General features: G+C 42.6%; 1 protein-coding gene across 1 annotated transcript in view; it reads left to right on the top strand.

Annotated features, from left to right (window-relative positions):
- SORCS3 (sortilin related VPS10 domain containing receptor 3) overlaps positions 1 to 16,695 on the top strand; it is a 552,458-nt gene that overhangs the window by 401,748 nt on the left and 134,015 nt on the right. The window contains exons 6-7 of the mRNA XM_080641763.1: positions 1,592 to 1,656; positions 8,734 to 8,852. Coding sequence (XP_080497889.1) covers positions 1,592 to 1,656; positions 8,734 to 8,852 — 184 coding nt within the window. The remainder of the gene's footprint in view (positions 1 to 1,591; positions 1,657 to 8,733; positions 8,853 to 16,695) is intronic.

Genomic DNA, 16,695 nt, shown 5'->3' with positions numbered 1-16,695 from the left:
CAGACCGCAACCCCCACCCCAGCACTGAGCCAGGGGACCTGAGGCTGTGCCCCCCTGCCTGGCTGGGCTTGACAGGGGACCTCAGGCCATTCTCCCCACCTAGCGGGGCTTGATGGGGGACCTCAAGGTGCACCCCCAGTGCTGGGTCCAGGAAATTCAGGCTGCGCCCCCACCCAGCGGGGCTTGATGGGGGACCTGAGGCAGTGCCCCCCTCCTGGTGCTGGGCTGGGGGACCTGAGACTGCAACCCCCCACCTGGCGGGGTTGACAGGTGACCTCAGGCCATGCCCCCCACCTGGCGGGGCTTGACAGGGGACCTCAAGGCACGTCCCCTGCCCCAGTCTGAGTTGGAGGACCTCAGGCCACACACCCCATCCTGGCACTGGGCCAGGGGACCTGAGGCTACGCCCCCTGCCCGGCGGGGCTTGACAAGGGTGGGACTGGCCGGGTCTGGATCTATTGTTCTAGCCCAATGGAGGGGGGTGGTGACTGGGTCTGAATCTCACGTGATTTTGAGGTGCAGGTGGGTGGGCGGGGACTTGACTCTGGGTCCCGTGGTGTGCTCCAGACTCTGACAGGAGGAAGGTTTTCATATACATTTTATTAATTTTCTTTCATCTCTGACACTTCTATTATAGAGAAAGGGCAAATAGCAATATTAAATTATTTCCTCTAATTAATCCCCTTTTAATATGCACGGATTTCGTGCACCGGGTCACTAGTTTAAAATAAGAGTACATAGACTCTGAGTAAGAGCTTGGCAGAGAGAGTGGATTATGTGATTTCCTTAGTCATGAGTGCTTTAATGTCTGTGTTGCCTTTTTTAGCTGGTTTTCTGAGTCTTGCACTCTGGCCAGGATATGTCATGCAGGAAGCTGTGACTGGGCTTTACCTGTGGAAGGTGAGGCCTGGGAGGAATAGTCTGTAAGGACTCTCATCCTTCTTTCTCCTGACTATTGGCAATAGACCTGTAAGGTTTCCCTCTCTGATCATCAGGAGAATTTTGTCCCTGACAGGCCAGATTTTGAATGTTTGTCACCAAACACTTACTGTTTGTGAGGCAGGAGGAAGGGAGGCAGATCGGATCTCTTAGGAGGGCAAGAGTGCCTTGAAGCAAACAGCCAGGGCTGAGGCTAATTGGCCTTCCACAGGGGACAGAAAGAGAAGGGAATAGTACATCTTCGTGGAAGGGCAGAGGGGGAGGATGTGGTGGAAGCCATCAGGTGTGGAAAGATGGGGGACATGGAAGACAGTGGGGGAGAAATATCCTCTTAGAAGGTGTGAGGTGGTGAAAAAGGGGTAGGACAGAGATTTAGACCAGCATTACTTTGGACTCTGTACTCTTTGATGTGTTTTGAGAGTCGCCAAGTCTCTCCAGGACAACACTCTAGGACTCATGTGTTGTGACCATTACAGGTGGCAGCTACTAGACGCAGTGGCTGGGGCCCACCGGTGGCCTTGTTCTGTGGGTCCCGATGGTACAGGACAGGGCCTCTTGAGAAAAATGGCATTCCCAGTAATTGCCCTGAGTGCTTCCCATGTGTCCTCTGCCATCCTGTGGTCACTGAGCTTCTGTCTCCTTCCTTCCCCAGGTCGGTGGCCGGATTGGATAAGGAGGCGGACCTGGTGCACATGGAGGTGCGGACCACGGATGGATGTGAGTGCTGCCTCCACCAGGCTAGGACCAGGCAGATCTGCCTTCAGCTCTCTCTCCTGCCCCAATTTGCATTTTAATGGCTTGGGAAGATGAAAAGCCCTGAGCTCCATTGCTGCCATATCCATCCTTATTTCCCTGAGTGGGAGAGAGTCCTCTGGTCCCAGGGGAGACGTTTCATTGAAATAAACCCTCATGGAATGAATCTTCGGGGGACGTGAGTTCACATGATGAATTTTGAGGCTCCTATTAGTCATTTTTGGCATCCCCAGTGCAATGCGAACAGGGATGTCCGTAGCTCATCATGGCATTTTTTCATTCACTGGGGAGAATTGCAGGGGTTGCCAGCTTTAAAAAACAAATCCTTTCTATACTCAGGCTTACCCACAGAAGTAACTTGGCAATTACTCGCAAAACTTTTTTATTTATTCATTCCACAAATATTTAGGGATGGCCGACTAGGTGCCAGGCATTGTTCTCGGCCCTGGGGATACAGTGGAGCACAGACCTATATATTTCCCTGAAAACAGCAAAGAAACCCCAAAGTTTTGAACATATGACCCCCTTTGCACAGTTTGCATCTATGTACATTTTACACAGTTTGGACTGATGAAGTATCATTTTGCAGCATTTACACATTTTATTCTTCCCAAAGTTGATCATATTTATAGGGCTCTTCCCTATTCAAGCAAAATATAAGATCAAGTTAAACAAAAATATGTAAAATACAAAAATATACTATGTATGAAATATTTAAACTGCACGAAATAGAATTAGTATATCCTAGGTCAAAATAGAGCCAAATAATACATGAAAATGGTGGTGACCTAAGAATGCTGCCTGCTGTTGAGTTGGGGTCCTGGGTTCTGCCACCCATTAGCACTGAGACCAGGCGACCCTCTTTCCCCCTAAACTCTCTGTTTTCTGACTTATTCTGTTATCTGAGATTGCTCACCCTTGCCCTGCCCACTGCACAGGACTATGGGTTGACCAAATGAAGTGAATATTATAGAAATTATAAAATGTTGAATGAGTCTGTTTGAATGTGGCTGTGAGTGCTGGAATATCATTCAGACTACATGAAGGAAAAATGCATGTATTGGGTGCAAACATGTGTTTTTTGAGGCCAAGCACAGATGCATGCCAGAAACATGCATTTTGGGTAATATATTTTATTTGCTTTGTTTTTTAAGAGTTAGAAAGCAATCAGCACTACTCTGTATGTCTGGCTCTGTGCTAAGTACTTTATTTTTCTTTCTTTGAAGCAGGCAGGGATGAGGGATAATCCACACTCCTTAACATCCTAGCTAATAAAGAGGGAATATGCTAATTGACCATCACTCCCTCACAAAGATGGCTGCACCCACAGCTGAAGCCAAATTCCCATAAGGAGCCTTAACGAGCAATCAGCAGGGACCTGAGGCTATGCCCTCCCCCACCCCCATAGGGCTTGACAGGGGACTTCAGGCCATGCCCCCCACCCCGGCACCAGGCTGGGGGACCTCAGACTGTACCCCCCACCCAGTGGGGCTTGACAGGGGACCTCAGGCCGTGCCCCCCATCCAGCAGGGCTTGACAGAGGACCTCAAGGTGCACCCCCAGTGCTGGGTCGGGGGAACTCAGGCCGTGCTCCCCACCCCAGAACCAGGCTGGGGAACCTCAGACCACACCCCCCGCCTAGCAGGGCTTGACGGAGGACCTCAGGCCATGCCCCCCGCCCTGGTGCCAGGCCAGGGGACTTGAGGCGATGCCCCCTGCCCAGCAGGGCTTGATGGGGGCCCTCAAGGTGCACTTCCAGTCCTGGTGCTGGGCTAGGGGACCTCAGGCTGCTCCCCCTGCCCCAGCGCCAGGCTGGGGGACCTCAGGCTGTGCCCCCCACCAGGTGGGGCTTGACAGGTGACTTCAGGCCGTGTCCCCCACCCTGGCACCAGGCCGGGGGACGTCAGGCCGCACCCCCTGCCCCAGCACTGGGCCAGGGGACCTGAGGCTACGCCCCCTGCCCGGTGGGGCTTGACAAAGGTGGGACTGGCCAGGTCTGGATCTAGCCCAATGGGGGTGGGGGCGGCTGGGTCTGGGTCTCACGTGATTTTGAGGCGCATGTGGGTGGGCGGGGACTTGACTCTGAGTCCCATGGTGCGCCCCAGACTCTGACAGGAGGAAGGTTTTCATACACGTTTTACTAATTTTCTTTAATTTCTGACACTTCTATTACAGAGAAAGGGCAAATAGCAATATTAAATTATTTCCTCTAATTAACCTCCTTTTAATGTGCATGAATTTTTGTGCACCGGGCCACTAGTTTTTTAATAAAAGAACTGTTTAAGGTTTAGGGAGATAATGTCATGTAGTCAAATTCACTGATCATAAGGGTGTCTAAACATATTATCTGACTGTTACTGCTGAGAAAAAAAAAAACTGGAGGAAGAGTTCAATGGAAGGGTCTGAAGGAACATAGTGGGGCAGCAGGAGGAAAGCAGACAATAAATCTCAGAAGATGACCCACAGGTCAGTTTTCCAAACAGCTCTGCCTTGGCCTTGCTTCCCATGTCAATCTCTTAAAGACGCAGAGGTGACCTATGGTTGTTGCAGTGTTTCAGGGCTGGAAGAAACTGTAGGACTGTCTGATCTCCTACTTGGTGTAGTAATGCCTTCTCCCCAAGCCTTTGCTGTGGGTCCTCAGGTTCCAGGAGCTCAGGCTTAAAACATACCCTTGGCTACTGTTGGATAGCTCCTATGGTTTCTTTGTTTTGTTTTATTTCTTTTGTATTTTTTTTTAATAAGGTAATTTCTTACATTAAGCTTAAACTTATTTTCTGAAAGTTTAAGAATTATGGTCCAAATTTGGGTAAAACGTATGGTGCAGGAGTGCTGTGAAATTTTATAAGATTAAAATGCAAAGCACTAGAAGAGTTTCTGGCTTATTATCAAGAATTTTAAAAAAGTAGACAGAAATATACCAGGGATAAATGCCATGCGCCACACTTAGGTTAAAGTATAGTATATATTAATTCTGTTCCATGTTCTGGGTTTTTTAAAATCAGTTTTTCAGTAGTTAAATAATCTTCTTTAGTCAATTGATTCTAACCCACCTTTACTTAGAAAACGCACATAACATCACTACTTTAGCCTAATGACATATATGACAATATGACACTTTTTTTTTTTTTTGGCTTTCTTACACTCACACATCCCCACACATTTTTATCTTTTGGTCATCACAAAAAGGCACAAAGTGTATTTTATTTCCCTTTTTTTGTTTCTTTCTTTTCTCAATCCTCACCCGAGGATATGTTTGATTTTAGAGATAGAGGAAGGGAGAAAGAGGGAAACATTGATGTGAGAGAGAAACATTGATCTGTTGCCTCTAATACTCAGCCTGACAGGGAATCAAACCCACCATGTCAGTGTGTGCCCTGGGTGGGAATAGAACCTGCAACCTTTTGGTGCACAGGAAGATGCGCCAACCAACTAAGATACCCATCCAGGTTGCTGTGATTTCTAAATGTCTATAACCGTGCTAGCTGCACCACACCACGTACCACTTAGAAGGCACAGACACTAGAATTCTCCTATGGCAATTACAAGTTTTAGAAAAACTGTAAATCCATAAGCATAATAGGAAGAAATGAAAGCTACCTTTTTTTGTTTGTTGATTTTGTTTTGAGTATTACGTGCTGTATTAGGCATTTGCAGTAATGTCAATGTCCATTTTTTACACTATGCCTACAAACAGGTTAGTCCCCCTCCCCGGTCAAGGAGAAGCAAGTTTATGGAAGCTAAATAACTTTTCAGAGCTTCCTGGAATCTGTTTTTACTGATTTGCATTTGGGAGTTTACATTCCTATTTGAAGTAAATAGCTCCTGGGTATTTCTCTAAAGGAAGACCTGAAGAACTGAATTTACTTTTGTTCACAATTTTATTCCCCTTTTCAATTTTTGACAATATGTATGTTACCCAAAGAGATTGACATAGAAGGAATCAGGGGAAGATTTGTCTATGAGGTGACAAGAGACAAGACATTTAGAATACTTCGAATATTCAGTAATCTCAAAAGCAAAACACAATCACTAGTCACAATATAATTCAACATAAAAATTTCTAGGCTTTTAATGCAACTCAGTTCTGTTTAACCAGCATTTAGAGAGGCTTTGTAAAGTCAGCCTGAGGATAGGAACAAAGATTGCTAAGACTTTCTGCCCGTTTCCAAGGAGATGATGCTTTGGGGAAGGCTTGGCAGAGTGAGAAATGCTGGACTTTATGGTGAAACTTGTTGATGTAGATAGATGAAAAGCTTGCCCTGCTGAATGGAGAAAGTTAGAAGCTGCCTCTCCAGGCTCTGCAAAACTAGCAGAAATGCAAACCCCTAGGAGATTAAGAAGGCTGAGGATGATGGATCGTCCCCTTCATTCTCTCTCTCCAGATCTCCCAGGTCATACTCTATCTAACACAGACCCCAGAGCATGGTCACCTGTGAATATCCCATTCCCAGTATTGGTCTGGGGTTCTTCTGAGGACAGGAACCTGTCTTATGTCCTCTGCTTTCTAGAACCTCAGGGGGTGTGTGTGACACCTACAACTTCTCTATATACCTTGAGCCAATACAAACAGAATGCATCTGTCAGTCCAAGGCCACCCTAGGAGACCCTTGGTCCATCTGCAAGGTGAGAGGGCATGGAGGCTGGACTCACTAGGGAGATGGTACCACCTTACCTACAGATCATCTACCGTAGAAGGGCCAGACATTTTTAAAGTCATCAAACAGATCTCTCTGTTCACAGTGCAGGGAGCAAAGCCTTGGCCTTCCAGTTTTTGTAAGTGGAGCAGTGGTCGCTCCAGGTCTTAGAAATATATTAGAAAGACATTTGACATTTAGAAATTCATTAATCTTGAAGGTGATGTGACTTTCAGACATTTGGGAAGCCACTCTGGTTTTCCCACAGGGGTATGCAAATGAGATCTTCATCCAATCTGGTCTTTCTAGTTTCTCATTTGAGGATTTTTTTTAAAGGAGAGGAGAGAAAATGGAAGTTCAGAAATAACATTAATCAAAGTCCACATGTAATTATATAATGCCTTCCAGGAGCTTTGCCTACCTCACACTCCGAGTGCAGTTTCCATTCTCCTTTTCAGGAATTCCCTTCTCAGATAGCACACTTCTCCATCAGGCTAAACACAGAACTGCCTTCCCTTTCAGGAGTTCCTTGACTATTCTAGTTCAGACACCCTTTTGTTCTTGTCTGCACACCCATCACCCTTAAAGAAAGTAAAGAGTGATATACGTTTGGAATATGATTTTACTAGTAGGATCTGTGATATCATGTTCTTTCAATTTTCTACAATAAAATAAAACATCACTTATTCCCTGGCATGTGCTTCTCAGTGGTTACAGCATTGACCTGCACACCCGAGGGTCAATTTCTGGTCAAGGGCATGTACCTGGGTTGCAGGTTCGATCCCCGACCCCTATCTGGGATCATGCAGGAGGCAATCAATCAATCAATGTGTCCTCTCACATCAATGTCTCTCTCTCTCTCTCTCTCTCTCTCTCTCTCTCTCTCTCTCTCTCTCTCTCTCTCTTCCTCTTCCACTCTCTCTAAAATTCAGTGGAAAAATATATTTGGGTGAAGATTAACAACAAAAAATTGAATGTAAGAAAGATTCTGAGTTAAATCCCTCTCCTTCTTTCTTCATAGTAAAAAAAGAGCTAATATGTATTGATCTTTTAAAATTTATCCAACGATATACTGAGCATTTTTCATACATAATCATGTAACCTAATGGCAATCCTCCAAGGCAAATACTAATTTGTGTGCACCTCCCAGATGAAAAGCAGTGCTGCTACTTAGCCAAGGCCAATGAGCAAGTAGCAAGTCCAGGATTCAAACTCAGGGCATCTAGCTCCAGAGGTGTTAATCTCATATTCTCCAGAGAACAGGGCCAATTCCATCTCATCAGGCATTTGTTGTTATTAAAAAACCAATAAAAAGGCCACGGTTGTTGGAAGCCTATTTTGGGATTTTAAGTTATATGATAAATATCTTTCATTTTCATCATGGAATCTTATATGACTACATCCACACTCATTTGGAGATAATGTCCAAAGCCTAAATTTGACACCTTTTGCAAACTCAGGCTTGAGCTCACCTTTGACACCCAAAGTCCCCTGCGATTCTCTGTCACTTCTATCTGGGGGCCAGGTCTGCCTGATAATTTATTCTTTCCAAGCCCCCACTTTGGGTTCTCACCAGGCAGTGGGTACCATAACATTTATTTACATGTCTCTGTGCTTTGAAAAATAAAAGCCTTAAGATTTCTAATGCGTGAGCCAGCTAAAGACTATAAGGTCCCTGAGTTTTTTGTGGATTTCAGGAACTCATTTTAGGGCTACTTCTTTCCTGTTAAATTGGACTTTTTGCACCCTGCTGGGCAGTGGCAAGCAGGGGGAGAATCCACAAGTGGGATGAGTTTGGCCCCTGCCATGAGTCAAGGTTTAAGTAGGTGTTGACTTTGCTTGGGGTGGCCTTGAAGACATTGATTCTTTTTTTTCAAAGTGTCCAAATGTGAGAGTGAATCGTAAATAGACGGGAAAATGAGCCTGTGGGCAAAGGGATAAGCAGATGGCCTCCTGAGTGTACCTTTGATTACCAGTGTAGAGAGCTTTCTGAGATACTGGCTGTTGAGAAAGAAGCAGGTTGTCATGTCAACCCCCAAGGTTTTTTTACATTTATTTACTGCAGCTTTTCACTAAGTTTTTGGTGCTTTATTCTAAGAGCAAATTAGAATTGCTGGTGTAAGATGTACATTTAAAATTCTGATAGATATTTCACATTTGTTCTTCCAAAAAGCTATACCACTTTACTCTTTTGCCAAAAAATTATGACTCTTTCCCTACTCCCTTGCCTGAACTATATTTTATGATTTAAAAAAAATTATTACAAATGTTGTAGACAAGGAAATGACATCTCAGTGCTGTTTTAAATGGCAACACTGACTTCCCATGAGGTCCAGCTCCATGGGCTGAGGAGAGCTTTGCTTACCATTCCCCCGTGTCTAAATGCCGTTCTGCCCTCCCATTTCAGATGCTCACTACCTCACCTGCAGGATCCAGGAATGTGCCGAGACCACCCGCAGTGGGCCTTTTGCTCGCTCCATTGACATCAGCTCCCTGGTCGTCCAGGATGAATACATCTTCATTCAGGTGAGTCCAGAAAGCGCGATCAATGGTAGGAGAGGATGTGTAGGTGAAGTCAGCTGCTTCCTACGAAAATGAGGATGACTTTCTTGAGGGCTGCTGCTCCTCCTTTGCTTTGATGACCAGGCTCCCTGGAGAGATCCCACACTTCTGGTGAATGATGAAGGCATTGTGGGCCAGTATCATCTACAGGGAACTTTAGTGGCCTATTCAATCCCTCAGTTGGGTGGGTTCTTGAAAGATCTCTACTGAGAGTTGACTTTAGTTCATTAAAGCCACATTCTATTTCTGTCCAAAGTGACTTGTCTAACTTGGGAATGAGAATTTCCAAAAAATTAAGTATCTCTAGGATTTTTATTCTGGAGAAATTTAGAACACCCTAAATCAGGGGTGGGCAAACTTTTTGACTCGAGGGCCGCAATGGGTTCTTAAACTGGACCGGAGGGCCAGAACAAAAGCATGGATGGAGTGTTTGTGTGAACTAATATAAATTCAAAGTAAAGGAGCGGAGGGGAGAGCAAGAGAACCGGATAGAACAGCCGGATCCGGCCCGCAGGCCGTAGTTTGCCCACGGCTGCCCTAAATCATCCCTTCTCTTTTCAGTACTGACTAATGCCGAGTCCAAAATCTGTCACTCCAAGAACTCTGACTCAGAGGTAACCTAGCTGGAACTCTAGGCAGGCAAAGGAAGTCTTGATTTAGATTTTGAGTTTCAGGAAGAAGGTACAAAATAGATCAAAAATGAGGAAAAAAAGATGATGCTCCACTAAATGAGTTTCCCCCCCCCCCCTCTCTCTCTCTCGACAAACACTTGGCACAGACTGTTCCCTTTAGGGACCTTGAACTTTGGAATCTCCCTGAGTTAGGAGTTGTTAATTAAATCTTAGCAGATTTATCTATCTCCTTTCCAAATTGCATTTTATACCCTCTGAAGATAAGGACCATATTTTATACACACAACTTACTCCTCATCCTTGGCCCTAGAAAGATGCCTTTGCAAATCAGGGGTACTGGATGACTACCCGTTGAGTTGATGGATTATGTATGTAGAAGTTACTTATTTTTGCAAATTAGATGCATGGATTTTTGAGGTCTAGTAAAATATAGGAAATGTAGCCAGCCCTACTCCAAAACTAGGTTGAAAGAGGTAGTAAAAGACAGGTCTTTGTGGCTTACAAAATCACTGTTTCTCAGCTTAATTAAAAGTCAGATTCTCAGGCAATTTTTCCTAAATTTTGGGAGGTCATTGGCACTATCATTCCTTTATTCACAAGTATTTACTGAACATATATAATGCAAAATAGACAGTTCTACACACTACCCTTGATGCTCTCAAGTTTTCTGCCCTTGGCCAGCTTCTCCTTGCATCTAGTACTCATGGTTTTGAGTACCATCTCCATGTTCTGATGACTCTCAAGTCAATGAGACTCTACCATGTACTGCAGATCTATATGTCTAATAGCCATCTCAACATCTCTACCTGGATATTCCACAGATAAAATAAAATCAACATGGCCCCCTTGAATCTGACACATTTGTGACACTACCTTCGACCAGGCTATTCAAGATAGAAACCTGGAAGTCAGTGTATGTCACCAAATTAAATGAAGCCACAGCCTCTGCTAATATCATCCATTTTACTTCTTAAGTGCTTCCTTTTATTCCATTCCCATTGTTATGGTCTTGATTTAAGACTTTGTTATCACCTTCTCTCTCATTTTTTTTAACATAGAAGCACAGGAATGATTTATGAAGTTACCAATCTGATTGGACTTTTCTTAATGTTAATACTGTATATAATGATGAATGTGGCAGAAATGTTTCTGGGAAACATCACTTCAAATTTAAAATGTTCAGATTTCTTTGTTTCATTTTTACTTGTATTCCATAAAATTTTCTGCAATTCTGCAGGCAGGTATCCAGATTTTTTTTTCTATTTTGAAACATTTTTTTATTATACTGGAAACCAATAGCAATTTTTTCTTTAATCAGCATCAAATTTTATTTTGTTTGAAAGAGATATGTTTCTATTTTCAATAAAGTTTTATTGCTTGCCTACTATATTCCCAAACCCTTGTTCCAGATGTTTAGATTAAAATAATAAACACAACAAAATCCTTGCATTAGTGGCATATACATTCTAGTGGGAGATAGGAAAAATATGTATATGATATATACATCCATATATGTACATCTATATATAGGGTGTCTAAACTTTACAGCTTATAGTTTACTGATGTTTCTTTCTTTTCAGATTTAATCCATTGGAATTAATAGTCATTCACAGTGGGTGTACATTTTTGGGGACACCCTATATATGCATCTATATGAGGGATAGTGGTTAAGAACTTGTAGCTGGAGACTGACATTTATTCCAACCTTGGCTTGCCACACTTAGCTGCAAGACCTTGAGCTGTGCCTCATTTGACTCACCTACATAAAGAGGATAATTACAGCTCTCACTTCATGGGTCGATGGGAGGATTAGATGTGTTAATTATACCTGTAAAGCACCAAAACAGTGTTATATAAGTGCTGCTCTCTATCTTTCTATCTAACCTGAATGATCATCTGTTTATTTGTCTATAAAATATATCAGGGGATGAAAATGCTGTGGATAAAATAAGAATAAATGAAGGACTATGAATGTTGGGCATCTGTGAGTATTACGATTTTATATGGGACTAGAGGCCCAGTGCATGAATTTGTGCACAGGTGGGATCCCTTGGTATGGCCTGCGGAGATCGGGCCCCAGCACGTGACCCCAGCCTCGCAGCCCCACAGCCCCGCCTGGCACACTGCCTTGGCCTGGCGCCACCACCTCACCTGCTCCACCATCCTGCCTGCAGGGCAATTGATCAGGGAGTTGGACAGTGGCCCCACCCCCCACTGCCACCGCTGGTCACTGTCTGTGGGGCATCAGGCCCCCAATCACACCTGCCTTGGGCTGGCATTGCCCATTCACTTGCTCCACCATCCTGCCACTGTTCCACTCTCGTTGTGGCCCATTGGTGCTGGCAGCACCTCCACTGCCACCCGCTGCCAGTGCCACGTTGCTGATGCCCACCATGTTCTGCGCTACCCCCTGGTGGTCAGCGCACATCATAGTGAGTTGTCAAACTCCCAGTCTCCTAGTTGAACTCCCAGAACACTTGCATATTAGGCTTTTATTATATAGGATGATCTGGGAAGGCCTGATTTGGTGGTGAACCAGGGAGAGGGTGGCAGCAGTCAGCAGTCAGGGGGGAATATGGAGCCAGGTGTGTTCAGTCCTGAGCTCCTTTATGCCCCCTTTTGAGATGTGGTGTGAGTAGGTAGATTTGAGGCTGAATTTACAAGTAGGAGTGGCGGGAAGTCGGGGCTAAGGATATCAATTGGAAGGGTGTCAGCATACTGATGATATATTTGAAACACAAAATTGAAGTCACCAAAGGAGCAAGTATCTAGAGAGAAGAGAGGTAATCCAAAGACTGGGCCATAGGGCACTCTAATATTTAGAGTTCATGGATGAGAAGAAAGTAGGAAATGGGACCTAGGAGAGTTTAGAAATAACATCGGAAAGTCATAAGGGCCTTGAGACTGGTTTAAGGCATTTTTTAAATTATTATTATGAATGAGATGAAAAGCAGGGAACTAGCAATGTCTCAAATAATGCAAAAGGCCAATAATCCTGAGAAAACATTGAATTATATTGATCATCAAATAAACACAGATTGAATGCTACATTTTGCAACTATCAATTGGCTAAGACTGAACAAAATAATGTCAGTAGATGGCAGATAAAAACTACGCATACATTCATATCAATGTAAGTCAGTTGGTCGTCATTATTTAATTAAAAAGTCCTTTCCTTCTCTTAGGTGAGTTTGGCCATTTGCATTGATTGATCTGAGAGAGCTGTCTTAGTTCTGAGTGTATATGAGTAGTTTTTAGTTATAATAAGAAAAAATACTCCTTATGTGGTATGTTTATCTTTTTTCCCTCCTATGGGATTCTTTGGTAATTTGAATATCTGTTCTATCTACTTAGCTGTATGAATATAACTTTATATAACATCGTAAATCTTCTATTATTGGATGTCTATTGATTTCCTCTAGTGAGCAATGATAAAATTAGTGTATTTCCATGAATTTCTTTTTCCTCCCCTCTTGCTTTAATTCTCCCACCCCTGAATTTTGCTTGATTATATTATCTTCTAATATTTGCTTTTCTACTTTGTTATATAATTCTGTTATACTTAAATATTTTATGAGGCACTGAACAAAGGGGAGGAAATAACATGTGTTTATGACCCACTCTCTATGCTCTATCCAACTCCAGTTCTTTAATTAAATTATTTAGAACATTTATATTCCACTCTGAACCATCATTACTGTATCTATTTTGATTTTAGTTTTATAGGTAAATGTATACAATGGTGATCATAAGTGCTTTCATATATTATCACTGTGTATTTTGAGTTGGATATTCTGTATAATTCTCTCCCCTGAAATGTCTCATTCAATTGGTTATATTTCCCCTATTATAGTGTACATTCAATATTATTTTGTATTAGTTTCAGGTATACAGTATAGTGGTTAGACAATCATATACTTTATGAATTGATCATTCCCCCTCTCCCCCATATTTCCAGTTCCTACCTGGAGCCATATTTACTTATTACAATATTATTGACTATATTTCCTATGCTGTACTTTACATCCCTATGACTATTTTGTAATTACCAATTAGTACTTCTTAATCCCTTCACCTTTTTCACCCAGCCTGCCAACTCCTCACCCCTTGGGCAACCATCAGTCTGTTCCTTGCAACTATGAGTCTCTTTCTGCATTACTTGTTCATTTATTTTGCTCGTTGGAGAAATCATAAGTGAAATCCTATGGTATTTATCTTTTTCTATCTGGTTTATTTCACTTATCATAATTTTCTCTATCCATGCTGTTGCAAATGGTAAGCTTTCATTCTTTATTTATGGCCAAGTAATATCCCATTGTCCAGATGTACCACACTTTTGTTTTTTTATCCACTTGTCTATTGATGGCCACTTGGGTTGCTTCCATATCTACCTTACTTTTTAATTTCTCAAATGTTTCTGTGATTTGTATTTTGTATACTTCATTTCAGCTTCATTGTTTTGACTTCCTCCCTTCAGGACACTGACAGTGTGGACAGTAGACAGGGAAGATAAAGAAGGGCCATCATTTTTTCCTTCTAATGTCTTTTAATTCCCTGAACAAAATTGGATTTAAAAAAAACCCAACAGTCTTACCCAGGTTATCCTTGAATGAGTTGCAGTATCCAGGCTCCTCTTTGCCCATTTTCCTGCTATTGTTTAACTTCTTGCCTGAGTTTCGCCATCTTTTATTTTATCCCTTTTTGTCGTCTAAACATCTCTCTCCCAAGCTCTTGTATTTCTGCTTTGAACTCTTTTGTAGAGGTGAGCTCATCAAATGGGTTATTGTCAGTCATAGCCCTATGGTCACAGTTTTCATTTGCTCCATGGAAGCATTTTTTGCCTATATTTGCTGTTTGTTTCTCCTGTCCCCTTTCCTCCATTATTTGTCTATATTATCTTATAATTCTCGTGCTGTTTTCTTTTATTGCTATGTTATTATTAACCATTTCATTTTTTAATGTCATGAGCTCTTCCTGGATGGACTGTTTGAGGGGGTTCTTCTTGGTGATGGATCAGAGCTCTGTTTCAGCTTAACAAGAATCCTCCTTGGTTCTCAGTGAGGTTCCAAATAACCCCAGATGTTTGTCTCTGAGTAGGTTCTTCCCATAAGATAGACCCGCCTGAAAGGTTCTTATTCAGCCTTGTCTCTCTAACTTCTCCTTGTTCCCAGTCAGTCCCAGCAATACTCCCACTGCCAATTCCTGGCCACATTACCTTGGTTCCAACTAACAGATTGCTAGTTTTGCTCCTTGGGAGATATCATCTTTGGAAAACTCTGTTTTTCTATCTTTACGTAAGATTAGTGGCTGTAGGCATTTTTTTGCCCTGGTGCCTGTTTATACCTGTTTTGTCCTTCACTGCGTTTGGCTTCCTTTCCATATATATTGTGTTTCAGGGTTACATTTTCATTACGTATAGACTTTGCATTTTTCTTTCTTGTTTTTCTAGTTGCTCCAGGGTGATTTATTTAAAAGAAGGGGGAAAGCATCATTATTACTTGGCTATTTAAAACCATTTATAAAACCTCATCATGCATTTTCTGAAATGTTGCAACAGCTTGCTAACTGATTTCCCTGCTCCCAGATAGCACACCCTCCCCCCGCCCCAAATCCATTAACAACACTACTTCCAAAGTAATTTATTTAAAATGAAAATCAATGTTCCTGACTTTGGAGGCTGCTCATCACCTATAGGTTAAAATCCAATTTCCTTAACATTGCCTACAAGCTCCTCTGTGATCTGAATCCTACCTACTCCATCAGCCTCATATGGATTCCTTCCCTGCCACTGTTCCCCATATACTTTCCTTGTTATATTTTACACTTCAATAGAAATAAACTTTTAAAATTTCCATGTATGCACTATGGTTTGTTTGTTTGTTTGTTTGTTTTTTGCCTAATATTCATTTCCTGCATTTTTTTTTTTCTGCTCAGAATGTCCCTTTACCAGGCAAACTGGTTCTTTAAGATTAGCTTAGGCAATGCCTCCTCTAGGAAATCGTGATCGGGATTGGACCTTGCTGATTGGACCTATCCATTAGGACCTATCCATTAGCATTATGTCTCTCCAGCCAGGTCTGTAGGCTTTAAGAGGAACAGGACTAGGTCTTATTCATCATTGTTTCCCTGTACTTAGCATACTGACTGGTACTCAATGAATGTGTGTTGAACTGAACTGAGCTGAGAAGATAAGATACCTCTTTATTCTCAGGGAGTGTAGTTAGCTGTCTTTTTAAAGCAAGGGAATCTTTTTTCTCCAACTAATAATATAAGACAGCGTAGGGTAATTGGTAATTGCTCACTGCCTAGGAAAGGGCCATATGTGGAATGTCTCTGCATGTTGATAAAACTGCCGTCCAGGAATTATCCATTATGTTATTTAGTGTCTTCTTTATATTCATTCATTTAAATATATTAAAATGCATTCAGCCCCCATGGTGGGAAACACGGACAACTAAACGATTATAATGCACTATGAAGGGCGCTGCATCAGCGGGAAGCACATGTTGCTCTTGGAGCAGGAGCAAGAGTTCTGCACGTGCCCTGGGAGGAGGGTCAGCACAGGCTTCCTGCCAGGGGCACTGTGAGTACCAGTTTCATAGGTAACGGAGAAAGGGCATCTTAGGTGGACGGAAAGGCATGGTGATGCTAAGGAAGCAAGAGAACCTAATGCACCAAGACCTCTCTGTCTAAGGACCATTGTAGTTGTGAGGGGAGGGGGGCGAAGGGGATGGAGTGGCAGGAAAATAAATTAGAAAATTGTCCTGGAGAGGTGAACCTTTCCTACTCCCTTTAATTAAATCTCAGCCACTTTGTGTTTCTCTCTCTATAGTTGCTAGAAAACTCAGAACTAATTTTTTTGTCTCAATTGTAGCAGCTTTCTTGCTATAGCCTTTAGGGTTTATTATTCTTCCTTTCTCCTCTACCACTGGCCATTTTTTAATGCTTTGGTTGATTTCTTTTAATATATTTTGTTTGCTTGTTGCTTTTTAAAAAGTATTGGAGCCATCTCAAATACATTCTGAAATTAGTATGAGTGTTTAATCTTTTTTGGCGGGTATGAGTTTTGAAAATTGATATGGGTTTCAGGAAAGGCTTTCTGGAGAAGGTAAGAGTTACACTGCGGTGATTACTATCTACCCCTGAAGCAAGGCAAGGACTAGAATTCCTCATTC

Source organism: Plecotus auritus (genome assembly GCF_963455305.1).
Source record: "Plecotus auritus genome assembly, chromosome: 9".
Classification (NCBI taxonomy): Eukaryota; Metazoa; Chordata; class Mammalia; order Chiroptera; family Vespertilionidae; genus Plecotus; species Plecotus auritus.
The sequence above is the reverse complement of the archived record's forward strand: the minus strand, read 5'-3'. Positions and strand labels throughout refer to the sequence as shown.